This window comes from Cyprinodon tularosa, unplaced genomic scaffold (assembly GCF_016077235.1).
Source record: "Cyprinodon tularosa strain WSP-4 unplaced genomic scaffold, ASM1607723v1 ctg34, whole genome shotgun sequence".
NCBI classification, from domain to species: domain Eukaryota; kingdom Metazoa; phylum Chordata; class Actinopteri; order Cyprinodontiformes; family Cyprinodontidae; genus Cyprinodon; species Cyprinodon tularosa.
In genome coordinates, this window is record NW_024039052.1 from 2,131,605 (window position 1) to 2,147,902 (window position 16,298).

The 16,298-nt window shown below is 36.7% G+C and overlaps 3 protein-coding genes across 15 annotated transcripts in view; 1 reads left to right on the forward strand and 2 right to left on the reverse strand.

Moving 5' to 3' along the window:
* Positions 1–1,407: 1,407 nt before the first annotated feature.
* LOC119789498 lies at positions 1,408–6,381 on the reverse strand. Of its 3 annotated transcripts, none has more exons than XM_038294409.1 (7): positions 6,134–6,381; positions 4,970–5,111; positions 4,653–4,747; positions 4,423–4,563; positions 3,669–3,805; positions 3,134–3,350; positions 1,408–1,953 (listed from the first exon to the last, which is right to left on the reverse strand). In XM_038294409.1, the coding sequence occupies exons 1-7, from the start codon at positions 6,348–6,350 to the stop codon at positions 1,868–1,870; spliced, it is 1,035 nt and encodes a 344-aa protein (XP_038150337.1). In that variant the 5' UTR covers positions 6,351–6,381; the 3' UTR covers positions 1,408–1,867. The 3 variants fall into 3 exon arrangements, with proteins under 3 accessions (XP_038150337.1, XP_038150336.1, XP_038150338.1); XM_038294408.1 differs by having other exon boundaries at positions 4,423–4,573; positions 4,653–4,745; positions 4,969–5,111; XM_038294410.1 differs by lacking the exon at positions 4,423–4,563.
* Positions 6,382–6,469: 88 nt separating this feature from the next.
* On the forward strand, positions 6,470–10,488 carry LOC119789497. Of its 3 annotated transcripts, XM_038294406.1 has the most exons (6): positions 6,472–6,657; positions 7,201–7,236; positions 7,273–7,350; positions 7,641–7,760; positions 7,870–8,001; positions 8,243–10,488. In XM_038294406.1, the coding sequence occupies exons 1-6, from the start codon at positions 6,487–6,489 to the stop codon at positions 10,457–10,459; spliced, it is 2,754 nt and encodes a 917-aa protein (XP_038150334.1). In that variant the 5' UTR covers positions 6,472–6,486; the 3' UTR covers positions 10,460–10,488. The 3 variants fall into 3 exon arrangements, with proteins under 3 accessions (XP_038150335.1, XP_038150334.1, XP_038150333.1); XM_038294405.1 differs by having other exon boundaries at positions 7,201–7,350; XM_038294407.1 differs by lacking the exon at positions 7,641–7,760 and having other exon boundaries at positions 6,470–6,657; positions 7,201–7,350.
* A 1,107-nt stretch (positions 10,489–11,595) lies between these two features.
* Positions 11,596–16,298, reverse strand: part of frya (furry homolog a (Drosophila)) — a 69,425-nt gene continuing 64,722 nt past the window's right edge. For 7 of the 9 annotated variants that reach the window (XM_038294370.1, XM_038294364.1, XM_038294363.1 and 4 more), the window contains 7 exons: positions 15,510–15,659; positions 15,312–15,410; positions 15,120–15,200; positions 13,875–13,892; positions 13,614–13,724; positions 13,319–13,524; positions 11,596–13,228 (listed from right to left, as the gene is read on the reverse strand). In XM_038294370.1, the coding sequence (XP_038150298.1) occupies positions 12,970–13,228; positions 13,319–13,524; positions 13,614–13,724; positions 13,875–13,892; positions 15,120–15,200; positions 15,312–15,410; positions 15,510–15,659 (924 nt within the window). In that variant the 3' untranslated portion in view covers positions 11,596–12,969. The remainder of the gene's footprint in view (positions 13,229–13,318; positions 13,525–13,613; positions 13,725–13,874; positions 13,893–15,119; positions 15,201–15,311; positions 15,411–15,509; positions 15,660–16,298) is intronic. The other 2 variants (XM_038294365.1, XM_038294371.1) reach the window with 1 other exon arrangement.

A 16,298-nucleotide genomic window follows, 5' to 3' on the forward strand; every position in this document is an offset into this window, starting at 1 on the left:
TTCATTGTGTCTGCGCGATAAATCATGGCTTAGGTGACAGGTTGAACAGATTACATCAAATTTGCTCTTATCATTTTGAGCTTTCACCTCCTCTCCTACAGCACTTTGGATTTGGAAAAATTGGGAGCCTCTTTGAAACCTCACAGTGTTCAAAATAAATCATAATTGAACTCATACAGTATTAAGAAAATCTTGTTTACAGCAGTTGTTGTGCTAACTGGGGTCTAGAGAATAGTACAATCTCTAATCATGCTAAAGATATTACTGTAAATAAAATGATAATTCACTATCAACAACTGATTATCAGAAATTGTGAAATTCATTCAACTAATCCATTGAAGGCTAATCCATCTCAGGTTATGTCAAGCCATTTTCTGAAAAAAGAAAAAAAAAAGCCTTTAAGATTGAATTATTTTAAAGTAAAAAGTCTTTTTAGGCTTTAAAGATGATACAAATTTCACCTCAAACATTTTTTCTTGGGGCTTAGATTCAGCTTTCCTCTGCTAACAGTTACAAGAGATCTATGTAGTCTAAAAGCTTTTTTCTGTTGGGATCCTCAGGCTTGCCCACCAGAGGGCGCCGAGGATCCTCTTCTGCTCTCTTTGTTTTTCCCTTAGGTTTGGAGTTACTGTGGGGATCTGGAGATTACCCTCTGTCTCCAGCAGGATGCGCTGTGGGTCTTCTGGAGCTGGAACTTTCCTGCTCACCTGTTCCTAATCCTCTCATTAGAAGACCTCTCCTTTATAAGCTCCTGCCTGACCTTGATCCCACACTGCAGTGTTGATCTTAGTTGGTTAGCTTCCTGAACCTTCTGCTATCCCTTAGCAAAAAGCAGTATACTTTAAGTAAATTATATTAAGTATACTTAAGTATAAGTATACGTTTAGAAAGTATACTCGGGCTATGTACTTTTTAGTGCACTTGAAGTATACTATTTTAATACTTCTTCGAACTAAATTGGGACATTTTTAAGTTTACAAAAGTATACTGATAGTATACTGTTCCAAGATCATTTTAAGTTTACAAAAGTATACTGATAGTATACTGTTCCAAGATCATTTTAAGTTTACAAAAGTATACTGATAGTACTGTTCCAAGATCATTTTAAGTTTACAAAAGTATACTGATAGTATACTGTTCCAAGATCATTTTAAGTTTACTAAAGTATACATTAAATTATTAAGCAAGTACACTAATCTATATACTAGAAGTTTACAAAGTATACTTGTGGTTCACATTTTAGTTTGTTGAAGTATATTTAAAATATACCACCAGTATACTCTTCAATATCCTGCCAATATAATAGTTATATACTGCTAGTCCATATTTTACACATTCAAGATTTACTGAAACTAAAATACTATTTTTGCTATTTTAATTTGTATAAGTATACTTAAGTTCACTGACCATATTGTAGCACATCAGATATCATATCCTTACAGTTACCCCATAATGTAGTTATAATGCAATATGTTTATACAATTACAAGACAGTATCTTGATAACTTTGGTTTATTTATATAACATATAGGTTTTTTTTTCTAAATGCCATCTTAAACTATTACAGACTGCATTTCAAAATAACAAAGCTTCTCTTAAATCAAACCGTTCTTAGGTTTCAATATTAAAATAAAAATGTAAACACATTTACATATGAAAATGTAAAAACAATGAAGTCATTCTTTGTCAAAAATTAAAAACTGCAATTGACATCAAAAATCTAAACAAAAGTGTGTTCCAGATAAGGACTGAATAAGAACTGAGAACTGAAGTCCTTGGTTTTCAAAAGAAGCTTAGAAAAGTGCACATTTTCGGAACAAAATATCTTCAAAGAAACAATATTTTTATGACTTTTCATCTAGTTGCTTTCAATAGCTTAAATTGTTGCATTTCTTTCTAATGATCCTCCTGACATCTTGCATGGCGGTGTCGGGGAACTTCGCCTGGGCATAGGCTGTGAGTACAAAAACAAATATACAAACAAAACATTACTTATTGGTAAATTTCTTTACTATCCACATCTAACACACATGTCAAACAGCCATAAAAGAATGTTTTTTCACGTATATGTTTGGAACTTAAATATAATCTATAATATACAGAAACTGCAAAGAAGAAAGATGTTGTTAACAAAGTTCAATTCAGCTTATTTATATAGCGCCAATTCAAAAGCGAAGTTATCTCAAGGCACTTTACAAAGACAATTTAATCATATCATACAGACCAATTGTTAAATATTTTTTATCCCCTGATAGCATTCAGTGATGGACTTTGTAGTATTCACTCCTCCAGAAAGTCCAGAATACCATTTTTCACAGATTCTGAAACTAGTGCCTCTCAAGTGCAGACTCAGGGTCAATCAGAATATCTGAAATTGGTAAGGCCCTATAGTCACACAATATTATAGGTAAGTCAAAATGGTTTAGCACTTGTTGACATAAATACTGTCAAACACGTTTCTTCCTTTTTAATAGCAGCAGGTTTCCTTTCATGCTTGCTCAGTATGAGGGATTGCTGCAAAGCCATGGACAATGCAGACGACTCCCTGTGGCTCTACGCTTCTTCAGGAGTGATGCTGCTTGGAGAGACTTTGATGCAATCAACTGGTTCCCTTATTTAGGAATGTTTTTTTTTTTACCAATCTGTATAATCTGACCCAATCTGTATAATCTGATTCATTTTTTTTAAAGTACCTTGAGATGACATGTTTCATGAATTGCCACTATATAAATAAAATTGAATTGAATTGAGTTGAGTGTGATGTGCTTTGATCCCTCATAAGTCTCCATCAAAAATGGCCCTTGTTTGGTTTAAAATATGGCGCACACACTTTCTCGATTGTAGCATCAGTAAATAACTGATATGCCTCATGGCCTCTTAAAAAAAGAAAAATGTGCATTTACCTGAAATACTTAAGCTTTGTAAAACAGAAAAGGCCAGGATGGAATAAACACACTGTGAAACAGCCTACTGTAACTCTACTGGTATTAAAACTAATATTAACTGAATTAATATATCATCACCAATATTACAGAACACCAAACAATACAGTCATTTGCTCATAAAAGAAGGAGAAAACAGCACGTATGAATTTTTTTTAAGGACGGTTTTTGTCCTAAATTACACGCACTTACCAAGTATAGCGTCAAGTTTTGTGTTGTCCAGTTGTGGCTTCGACTCCACATTTTTGTGAGCTCCTGACTGCCTCCCAGTCAAACTTGAGTTGGCCAGTGTTTCTCGACCATAGACGAGCACCGCCAGATCCCCAATGTACAGTGCTGAACTTGTAGTACGCACTGACTTCAACTTCTGACTTGGGACTTTGACATCATACCCTGGCAAAAGGGGCACCTGCGAAGATTTGAATGTTATTCACCAAATAATTATTGTGAAATTGCTTAAAATGTTTGGTCATCTACTGTATCTATTTGACAGTAGTAGAAAACTTATCCAAAACAAACAAATTGTGAATCCATGAAAATATCATTAAATTTAAGACAGCTCCATTGAACAAACATTTAAAGAAATTAAAGGTAGTTTAACTGAAGATAAGTGGTATATAGAGTATAATAAACCATGTGGACAGTTAATAAACCGGAAAATTGTACACCAAACACTTTCATATATGTGTCAGGAACATATAGTATCCATGCATTTTGAGGTAAATACCATATCATTATGGTCAGGCACAACTTGGGGAGAGATGGGTAGAGAAACTGGTGGCTCTACAGATGTTGTTGACAATGGTTGTTGATTGGTGATTCTTTCAACCACATCTTTCAGCTGTGTCACCACTGCTGGAAGCTCTAAAAACAAATGAAAACAAGGGAGGAAACATGGAAACAAAAGCTTAGTGTCATTAGTATTGATACCATTTTAGAAAATTGAATTGGTCATTTGTGTTATGAAGAGTGGGATAAAGGCTGGGGTGATTAATGGGGCTTTCTGAAAGGAAGCAACGTTCATACCGCTGTGCAGTGTGAACCTTTGACTGCAGCATGTGCTGCAGTCAAAGTTAAGCATATTAAAAAGTCAGAAGGAGAGGTGGGAACACCAGAGAGCAAAACACAAAAGGTAGTGCTGTGTATTGACAGAAAACTGGTGAACTAAGGCAAGCCTGAAACTGCTGTTTAAGAGACTGAACTCCCAGAGCCGCTCCACAAACCTGAGGGTTTCCTTGACCCACAGCTTCTTCTTCCTTTCTGCCATTTTTCTCTGAACCAGCAGGGCTAGTGCTAGCGCTAGATTCTTAGCACAGGAGATAGATGCATATTTTTCTTTATTTCATATATTGCAAGGTGTATCGGATCTGCTTTAAAATTTAAGTAGAAGACTGAAGCTAGATTAGGGTCCTTTTCCTTATTTGGCTTAAAAAACTGTGTTTAACAATTTGCTTTGCTTGAATTGAATTATAAATAAATACCTCTCATGGCATCTAGGATGTCTTTCACATGGGCTTCTTTCAGGCTCTTGTTCTCTCTCTGGAGCTTTTTAAGTCTCTGCTGTGCCACACTCCAGTTTCTGGGAAGCTGCTCCTCATCTGATGACTCCTCATTTGAGTTACCTACAGCATTCTAAATTGCAGTAAATTTCACACCATAGCAATTACACTAGCTTAAATTACACCAATTAAAATACAGTCAAAAATTTTACCTCTGAATTTATTTTTTTGGCCAACTTCTTCTTCAGCTCCTCTATCATTTGGTTTGCTGAGTCTTTTTCTGGGGCGGTTGCTTTCTTCATTTTCTGTGACAATTTTAATTCAGTTCTGTATTGTTATAACGGGTTATAACAATACAATACAATACGGTCTAGCATCACAATTAATGATGATTTACTCTAGTTACCGATGGATCACAACAAGATTTCAAAATGTATGAATACATTTTAACAATCCAATAGAAATGTTACTTTTCTTCTGAATTACAATAGACTCGTCTTATGCTGAGTTATTTATGCGGGCAGCTACCTTTTTTGTTTGACCTTCATGGTCCTCCTCTTCAAAATCTTTCCATTTGCTGTTTGGTTTACTCTTCCGCTTGGGGGCTTCTTGCCAGATGTCTTCACCATTTATGAATTTTTGTCTCTTCTTGCAGAGGTCACTGTAGTTGTCTGTGTAAGAGACGTGGTCCAGTTAAAAACAGAGATTTTAAAGTGCATTGAGATGACGTGTTGTGAATTATCTATACTAAATAAACTATTAAAACATGAAAAAATTAAGTTGCAATATTAAATCATATTCAGCAAATTGTAATACACGTTCTGTTAATTTAGTGTGTCATTCCTATTATCCTGTGTCTTTTAAGGCCCACTCCTGAAACATGCTACATTTTGTGTTGTGGTGGCCTGATATTTTTTTATTCTTTTAATCCCATCAGAAACTTATGACTCGCTTGATCAAAATTATGTGCACATAAAAGGATATATTTTTTGAGTGCAACATGGTTTAAATACCATGTCACCAGGGGCGGCTCTAGACAGGGGGTAACAGGGGCCAGTGCCCCTATAGAAATGGTCCTGGCCCCTTTTAGGGCCCCTGTATTAAGGACAACACATTTAATACACTTCTTATTATATGCACATAACTGCTTGGTCATTTTGACCAATCTAAGTTTTTTACCTGTACAGTTTTACAACAAGGTTTTAAAAATTAAAGTGTTTCAGTAGTTTCTGTAGTTCCAGAGCCACAAGTGGCTCCCCTTAATATTATTAGACAATTAAATATTGCCCTGTTTTATTGTTTACCTGTTTATTCTGTGCCCCTATGAAAAAACACTGGCCCCACCTTGGCCCCCCTGGTAAATTTCGTCTAGAACCACCACTGCATGTCACCTTATAATTTCTTTGCAAAATCAAGTTAGGACTATAATAAAAATACATAATGTAATTTAAAAAATACTTATAAAAATTACAGTTCATAGTAGTCCTCAACCAATTCTTTCAACGTTATTGTTAATTGCCTACATATGAACTAACCTCCTAAAAAAATGTTGAATAATGTATCTTTTTGCTAGCTTGTAGGTTATCTTTAAAAAAAAAAAAAAAAAAAAAAAAAAAAAGCAGCATAACTGGGCATTGCAAAGCGAACTAATAAATGAATATAGATAACTATAGGAAGTAAAAATTAAGCTTACCATCAAACATTAAAACCTTGGCAGGAAAAAAGGTTTGACCGTTGGACTTTTTTCTGCCTTTGACGTCCCACTTTACCTCCATCCATCCATCTTCATCTTCTAGATTAGGGCACTCAGTTATTATTTTAGGACATTGTTGCTGATCAATAGGACTTATCCATGACGTTTTCCCAACTTCCACAGTCTTGTCTTTAAAATAATAAAGGGCAAATTCCATCTCTGTATCATGAAAATACGTTCTGGGAATAGGAGCTTTTTTCCCCTTTTTTGGGGGGGAGAAAAGGGTTAACGCAGCGATGAGCGGGAATTTGCTATCGGGCTTCCTATTGGCTGCCTGGTAGAGAGGCGGGAACATGGGCGGAAACGGACAAGGTCAGGTGACGTCAGGAGGGGTAGAGAGAAGAAAACCTCTTGTGAATGAGCCCATTAGAGCTATGGCAAAACGTCGTGGACCTTATCAAAGATATTTGGAGGATTATACAGCAGATGTCCCAAGGAGTACCAAGCACAGATGGAAAGTAAAAGTAAGTAAGAGATAAGGAATTCAGACTACTATGATTTCAATGTCAAAGTTCAAAACAGCTAGCTAGCTCTCCTAGTCATTGTGGCTAGCATTCCATGCTAGCATTCCATGCTAGCCACCATGGTGAATGCCTGGTAAATTCTTATATATATATATATATATATATATATATATATATATATATATATATATATATATATATCTCTTCAACATCGCGTGGAGGTCGGGGACAGTTCCCCTGGATTGGCAGACTGGGGTGGTGGTTCCCCTCCACAAGAAGGGGGACCGGAGGGTGTGTTCCAACTATCGGGGAATCACACTCCTCAGCCTCCCCGGAAAGGCCTATGCCAGGGTGCTGGAGAGGAGAGTCCGGCTGATTGTCGAACCTCGGCTGCAGGAGGAGCAGTGTGGTTTTCGTCCTGGCCGTGGAACGGTGGACCAGCTCTACACCCTCTGTAGGGTGCTTGAGGGTTCATGGGAGTTTGCCCAACCAGTCCACATGTAATTCATTTAGGTATTCATTATTTATGTTTTCAATCTGTAGAATACTGGCTGTAATGTTGACAGCAACACAGACGATCCCATGAGTAACACTTTGACTGATGGAGAGGAAGAACCCAGCAGTTCCAGCAATGAGGACGAACTCAATAATGACAACTCTTCCACAACTACCATGATTGATATAATACAAAAGGTACACTTCTAATTACAGTTTTAGCCTTATTGGGATTTTTTGTTTGCTCTTTTAGTGGATAGGGTAATGCACTAGGCCAATTTCATCATCAGAGTAATACTCTTCAGGGGGTTCTAATTACACCCTCAATTTGTCAATGGTACACACATTTCACAGTAAAAGCAGTTTGCTGTAGTAGCTGACCTATCCTTTAGCCTAACCCAGCAAAAATCAACAGCACACTAGCTGCACAAATCCAAACATTCTTATAAAAATATATTTTCAACTCTGTTTCTTTTGTTCATATGTAGAATGATAACAAAATGAACACAGAAGAACACTGTATGGACACTTCCACTAGTGAAGGGGAAGATGAGGAACTCAGTACTGAGAGCATGACCACATGCATTTTGGATGTACACATTCCAGAGGTAAATTAACTTTTGTATGTGGTAGTTTATATATGTGTTCTATATATAAATGCCTTCTCTTTTAAATTAATTTCTTCAACTACTCCTTTTTTTCTTTGTTAACCTGTAGAATGAAGAAGCTGTGTCATATTCTGAAGACAACTTGACTGATACGTCTAGTAATCAAGGTGAAAACCATGCTGATGATGAAGACATGATGGAGGGGAATAATGCTGGAGAAAAGACACCCAAACTTAAAGCGGTATGTAGAAAGTAGTTTGAAAACATAGTGCTAGTAGTAGTAGGGCTGTTACAAAAAAATTAAAACCTTTGGACACAATACATAATAATGATAAAGAAGGGAGTTACTTTCAAAACTAAGCATTAATTGTTTTTCAATTTTGCTATAGGTAAAATGCTTTATGCTAGATGGAGATTACTGCTCAAGTTTGCTGCTGTTCATTTTCATTCATACATATTTTCTCTTTTCCTTGTATCTATAGGGCTCTGAAGACCAAGCAGATGGTGACAACCCCCTATATCCTGGTGCATCTATTTCAAAGGGAGAAAGTCTACTGATGCTAATGTCTTATGTGCTGCGACACAACTTAACTGGCAAGGCAGTTACTCACTTACTGGAAATGTTTAACCTAATGTTTCCAGGTCTGATTCCATCCTCACACTACCTTTTCCACAAAGAATTTAAAGGTTCATCTCAATCTGAAATTCACTTTTATTGTGAAAAATGCCTTGCATACCTTGGCAATAGTGCACACTGTAACTCTCAGTGTACCCTTTGCAACAAAGCGTTTGATGCCAACAGAAGTTTAAAAAATGGCTTCTACTTTCTGGTAATTCCCCTTCATGCACAGATTAAACAACTTCTGCAAGAACTTGATGTAAGCCTTACAGATAAAACTAGGTCCTCTGGTGTTTTAACTGACATACAGTCTGGTGAAGAGTATCAGAAATTGGTGGCCAATGAAGTTCTTGGAAAAGATGATTTGACTCTGATTTGGAATTGTGATGGTGCACCAGTGTTCAAAAGCTCAAAATGCAGCATTTGGCCAATTCAGTCCCAGATAATTGAACTGGAACCTGAAGAAAGAAAACGGCACATTTTGATGTCAGCATTATGGTTTGGGCCAGCTAAACCATCAATGATTACTTTGCTGACACCATTTGTTGAAGAAGCTGCAAAATTAGAGGCTGATGGTATTGCCTGGCAAGACAGAAAGGGACACAGTCATGTTTCCAAAGTGTTTGTGCTGATTTGTTCCTCTGATTCTGTGGCTCGTCCATTGCTTCGCAACACTAAACAGTTCAACGGCTTTTACGGCTGTGATTTTTGCTTGCACAAAGGAGGTAAGACGTATCCATATGAACAACCTGAACCCCCACTTAGAAATGAGAGGGATCATTACAGTCATGCAATGTCAGGTACAACTGATGAGCCAGTGTGTGGTGTCAAGGGGCCATCTCCTTTAATGCAGCTTCAACATTTCCAAATGATAAATGGCTTCATTCCTGACTACCAGCACAATGTGTGCCTTGGAATCACTCGGCAGCTCTCTACACTTTGGTTTGATTCATCAAACAAAGATTCACCCTGGTTCATAGGTAAAGAGATTAATGAAGTTGACAGGCGACTTGCAAAAATAAAACCACCTGTTGAAATTACAAGGACAACAAGATCACTGTCTGAACGGAAGTTCTGGAAAGCTTCAGAGTGGCGTGCATTCCTCCTTTTCTATTCTCTACCTGTATTGAAAGGCATACTCCCTGCAAGATTTTGGAACCATCTGTTCCTACTTGTGTTTGGCATATATACACTATTGCAGCATACTATAAAGACTGAAAGCATTTTGGTCGCCGAGCTAGCTCTAAAAAAATTTGTGATTGTGTTCCAAAGACTGTATGGAAAAAATAACATGACTTTTAATATCCATTTGCTAACACACACTGCTCACAGTGTAAAACAATGGGGGCCATTGTGGGCTACATCAACGTTTTCATTTGAATCAAATATGGGCACACTCAAGAAGTATTTTAATGGAACACAGTATGTCCCCTCACAAATAGTCAGAACATTTCTGTTGTGGAGAGAATTACCAGAAAGGGCCAAGAACACTATCCCTCCAGAAAATGAAAAGGTTCGATCTTTTTTTGAGGAACTTTACTTTAACAAAAGAAAAACTGAAAGTTGTAAAGTACTAACTGAAAGTGTTAGGGGTTTTGGTAATCCAACAATGCAAAAATCTATCAAAATTTCGTATAGGCTTGCAATTGCAAAGTTGTGTGGAAATCTAAGCAACTGCTTCTGGTCTTTCAACCGTTTTTTGGTCAATGGAGTTCTGTATCATAGTCAAAAGTATGACAAATTGAAAAAGAGATACAACAGTGCTGTATGCTTAAAAGACGGAACACTTTGTTTAACAAATGACTTGGTTATTTTTAAACAAAAATGTTCACATGAAATTTCTGCTTTGTGTTCTTGTACCAAAATGTGTTGTGTTTTAGTTGAAGTACTTGCTAAATTAGACAGACCTGTATGTAAAGATTCACAGATCAACATACAAAGTACTTTCTTATTTGAGGTTAAAAAAACTGAAACTGTTAACGCTGTGTGGCCTGACATGCTTCTAACCAAATGTGTTCTTGTTGAAAGAGATGATGCTTTGTACATAACACCATTGCCAAATGCTTTTGAGAGAGACTAGAACTTGACCAATAAAGTCAGTCAAATGTTTCTCTGTGTCTGTGTATATTTTAAGTTACACAAAGATAAATAAATTACATACAAATCAATATACTGTAAACTTTTAAACACCAGCACTATATGATCTTGAATATGAAAGTTTAAAACAGGGTTAATGCCTGAAAACAAGTGTAGTAAAAATACAAATATAAGCATGAGTCACGTACTTTATCTTTCATTGTTTACTGGATCAGCACATGTATTAGTACTTTGTGGCAGAAATAAGAAAAAAAGCAATATACCATAATACAAGTACAAGATTCAGTATTAAAGTATAGGCATTGTATTGATTTACTTACCCGTAGACTTCTTTTTATACTTATCAGTATAAGTCAAGTACACTTGACTATACTATTGTAAAGTATATGAAATATAGTTTAGAAAAAGTAAACTTTAAGTACACTGCCGGATTTTAAGTATGAAATTAGTGCACTTTTAGTATACTTGAATAAACCTCTTTTTGATAAGGGATAGACTGAGTCTTGGTTGTTCCTAGGTTGAGACCAGATTCTAATCTCTCCTTTTCTGTGCCTCTCAGGAATCCTGTCCCCTCGTGAAGCTCTGGATGAGCTTAAACCCCAGTCTCCTCGTGAAAGCTCAGGATGAGCTTAACCTCCTGTCTCTTCGTGAAAGCTCTGGATGAGCTTAACCTCCTGTCTCCTTGTGAAGCTCTGGGAGAGCACCCTCACTGGAACCCTGTCTCTGGTCTGCAGCTCTGGGAGAGCTGTATCACAGGAAACCAGTCTCAAGTCAGAAGCTCTTGGAAAGCCCAACCTGCTAACCCGCCCTGTTGAGCCAACCCGAGGATCCCTACGTGGTTTGAACTTGAAGACTTCTTTGAGGAGTTTCCCTAGAGGTTCCCATGTGGACTATTCCCTGTTGTTCTCTGTTATCCAGCCATCCCCCGCTCCCTGCACAGACTCCAGTGAACCAGCCCCAGACCCTTTTCAGTCCCAGTGTTAAACTTTGTGATTTTGGACTTTATTAAACATTTTGAACTTTTCCCCTGCCTCCTCCGTGTGTGTTCTGCATCTTGGGCTTGCCTCCGTTAACCCATCATGACATTTTCTTCCACAAATGGCAATAGGAGCCTTTAGCTAACAAATGTATATTTTATTGTTACATAAGTTTACAGAAAACAAAAAGTAATTGACTAAACAGACAGTATATACAGGGAAAAAGGGCTCAACAGAAATTTTGGAATCTTTATGAATATGTAAATACCAATTTTTTGTGCAACTTAAAATTCGCCTTCATAAAAATACAATCTAACATACAAAGTCCCAATTTCTCTATTTACAAATTAACCGTCAGTCAAAATATTTCTAGATATATACACTTCCAGGCAAAAGTTTGGACATATTTTACACATTCCCACTGAACGACAATGTAATAGAACTGAATTTACATAACATGCAAAGCACTGAGCAACCACATCTACCTAATCAAGCTCACTAACGGGCACACATTCATACACACATATGCAAATTTCTGGCGGCTTGAGGTTAAGTGCCTTGCCTGAAGGAATGAAACCCTACAATATTCCAATTGCATTATGTCAACTGTACCGACTGAGCCACATTTGCCTATACAGCAAGTTGTCCACAAACTTTTGACTGGTAGTGATGCTCATAGTATTTGTTTTATAGTGCATAAAATATGCAAGCTTGGCAGGAATAACCAGTTAAACAAAATATATATATTTCTATAAATCTAGATGATGAAAGCATATTTTCTCTTGCATGAAATATAAATAATAGACATATCTGAAAAATGCTACTCACTTAAAAGGTACAGTAAGATATTTGTAATAACAGATAACCCACATGGTAGCTGCAGGTTTGACATTACAGTAGACTGCACCAAGTCAGAGTACTTTAACACAAACCGCTCATACAAATCGGAATCAATAATTCCATCCGTGATCGTCGTCATAATTTAATTCACACACTCATGCTCAACCAATACGTTTGAGCACACATAAACACACAAAGGAATTAACACAATAAGATATTGACGCCTCCCTTTACCATCTTCTGACAGTGTTTTCCAATACATTCTTTCAGCAGACAGAGAGGTCTTCCACTTCAGTAAAGGATTGCACATTTTCCCTTGACAATTAAATTCACACAACTGGTACAGAATCCCTTCACTTTCGTATGCGATTGGTTAAATGGAACAGTTGTTTCTCCTAGTAGCAAATGTTTGCTGTTTAACAAATTGCATTATTTTGCAAGAATAGAACAAATGTGATACAACAGTTAAGTAAACCATTTTAAAATGTTATTGCTGCATGTCTAAAAATCACAAGATAATTTAGATTCTCAAAGAAAAAGGAAGGATCCAAGGTTTTGGTTATCTCTGCAAAAGGAGAAGAGAGTTTTTGTTAATGTCTGAAATAATAGCAGCTGCCTCAGACAAGGTAGTAAAGTTTGGGGTGATGCAGGGTTCCGCAAAAGTAGCACACCGCCATCAGAGAGTTGAGCCTGAAACCCTGGAGTCCGGGAGAAAGGCTGTAATAGCTTTGTAGCCTTGGGCTCGTTGGAGCATGTCCCGAGTCTCACAGTTGAGTTCCATTAGCCTGAGAGAAATTTCCGTCAGGTCCTGCTTTGAACCCACCAAAGCAAATGTTCCCGTCTGACCCAAGGTTTGGTGTCTGAAGTAAATGTTGAGTAAAGTTTGGATCTCATCCTCAGAGGGGCTGCCAAAGATGTCATTAGGCCACAATGTTCTGCAAAATAAAGGTATCATTGGATTTAGGTTAAAAATCCACAATATACATTCCTAATGGATGTGGAATCAAGTATTTTACTTATCCCACCTGCACTCCCGAATATAGGTAATTGATTTTAGAAACTCATTGCTCTTTAGGCTCTCAAGGATGGCCTGAACAGCAGCTTCAGAGGAGCTCATGATGGTCTCAGAGCAGGAAGTGTCAAATGTTGAAATATTATCATTTGTTGCTGAGACTGCTGCTTCCGTCAGGTTCCTCTTCAATTCATTAAGCTCTCTGGACATACTTGTGAGCTACAGAATGGGAGGGATTCATGTTAATTTAACACGAATAATCAACAAGAATTTGAATCTAAAAGAAAATGAAAGGGAAATAGACCTACCTCTGGAACTGAATTTATTGCATGGATCTGATCAATCAGCTTGCAATAAGACTGAAAAAGCAGCAACAACTGAAAATGGAGTTTGTAGAGTCTTTGACAGAGCTCCAATTGCTGGAAAGGAAATATTCTTTGATCAAAAACAAACTTCCGGCAGATTTTGCCTCAAGAATTTAGAGGGTAATTATGTTGCTGAAGGTGAAAATACATATGAAGAAAGCTTTGAGTAAACAGAGAAATTAAAGAAGCAGATTTCAAACTTACAGCCAGAGATTCCATTCGCTACCAAGCAAGCATAATAAAAGGCAGAAAATAAGAAAAAAAAGAGAAAAACAAGGCCATGCAATTAAGATTTGGAACTCAGCAAGAAGTATCTGAACAGTTAAGCATGCCTTGAAATAAGTATAAGATGAAATAAGAATAAGCAGTCACACCCTTCATATTTTCTTCCTTTCATTTTGCATTAAAATCACAAATGTAAATATATTTTACAGGAGTTTATGTGCTAAACCAACACAAAGTAATGCAACTGTGAAAAGGAAGGACATGTATTAGATTTTGTTTTTTTTTTACAAATAAAATCTTAAATGTTTTCACCTACATCTATAATAGGGACACATGGAAGAAAACAGCAATGCAAGTCACCCTGAAAACATAGTCCCTATATATGGTTGGTTGGCATCCATTGGTTAGAATGACTCAAAATCCAGTCCTAATCCATTTGAGACTTGAAAACTGATGTTTGCAGATGTTCTATTTTTTCCCCAAGACTGGGAGAGACATATACTAACCAAATTGCAGGTATACGTTAGTTTAGAAATGCATGCGAAAGGTTTTTATGCTTAAAAAGATACTTGTTGTCCCCACTTATGGGCTTCTTTGTGTTGGTCACATAAAACTATCAATAAAATGTACAAAACTTTAGGTTTATAAAAGGACAAAATATGAAACAGTTTAAGGGGTATGATTCCTTTTGACAATTACTGTATGTGCAAATGAGAATAAAAAAAGCACAGTTTTTATTATAAACTAAAGTAAAAAAAAAAAGCCAACAAAAAACTTAAAAAGCAAAAACTCTGTCACTTGAAAAATAAATGTTTTGAGAAATTTAGCACTGAAAGATTCAAATATTACTAGTTTAATAAAAGAGTTATAGCTGATTAATGGATTATTTGAAGAAGCATGCAGAGCAGAGATGACTGTGAACATAATGCACTCAACATAAAAGGTTATAAGCATGACATGTGCTGATTTAAGGCCGAAACAAAGTGGGTGACATAGAGAGGTAACACTCACAGAGCTACAGGAGCACACAGTAACCGTAATGCAGAAAGTACAGTATGAAAGAGCAGATGAACACAATCCAAGTTTTTTACATTTTCTTTGTGCAAAATTACTTTGCTTTTTGCTGAATACAAAACTGCCTGGGCTATGGCGAACAACATTATATATCTGTGTAAATTTTATATTTAAATTACTGGGACAGTGCCACAGTAAAAAATATTTTACCTTTTCCTCATGCTCTCCTGGTTGGCATTTGACTGGGACCCCAGCAGTCCTGGGGAAGGTGGCCTTACAGCTGTTTAACCACTGTGTGCAAAAAATGCAACTTTATTGAGACTTATAAAGTATGATAACATTTATAAGTCAAAGAACTGGAAACATCCCAGTGAAGACAGAATGCATAATGTATTAACTTACAGTGATTGCTGCCTCTTTTCTGTTGTTGTAAGTGTCAAGATATTCTTGAAGTTCCAGCACGCTAAATTTCATTTTTTCCAGAAATCCATAGGACATAATCTGTAAGAACAATTTAGCTGTTTATCTGTTTTTCAATCACTTTTAAGATATACATTGAGAAAAAAAATGCTACAACTTCTAACGCTTGAGGCTACTTACTGTGTCAGCATCAATGAATACAGTAGGGCACTCGGAGCAGGATGCCAGAACCTCAGAGGATCTGAGGAACTTTGATCCTAATCCTCTCAGGCCATCGCTAAAGTAACTCACAGCATCGCACGTCAACGAACAGAATTTGGTTTGGATACTCTGCAAACCAAAGTAGATGCTGACTATAATAACTTCAAATGTAATCTTATTTCAAGCAAGATAATACAAGTCTTCAATAAAGTTTCATCCTTTGTCAGTGAAATAAGCATCATTAAAGGTATAGTGGAGGATGTTCTTTTTTTCCAGGTGGATCATCTAAATAAGTGGTCCTCCTAATTGTCAATCATTCTGGTGATATGTTTACATAAGGCCATCCTACGTGCTCGTCCCCATTTTCACTTACCTGTGGTGAGTCTGACATAGTGGAAACATTGCAAACTCAATCTAGATTGCCCTCTACTCTAAACATGGACATCAACATATAACCTTACATTTTAGATCATTACATGTTCTATTGCACACAAACACCTCAGGTTTCACATTTACCTACGAAAACTCTTCTTTTCTGCCTGCCCCTTTGAGTGGCCCTGTTAAACTACATGCCTCATTAAAGTAACTTTTTATTTCATGTTAACTAGCCCAAATCTAAAAATATGTAGAGCATATGACTTTACGTGCAGAAAAGATGATCTGTTTGGTCAAATATGTAGACATATGTCTTCTCCAATATAAATTATCTCCTTTTGCTAATTTGGAATTTCAAAAATCTTTGAAAAGATGGATAATTAAAGGGAAGCT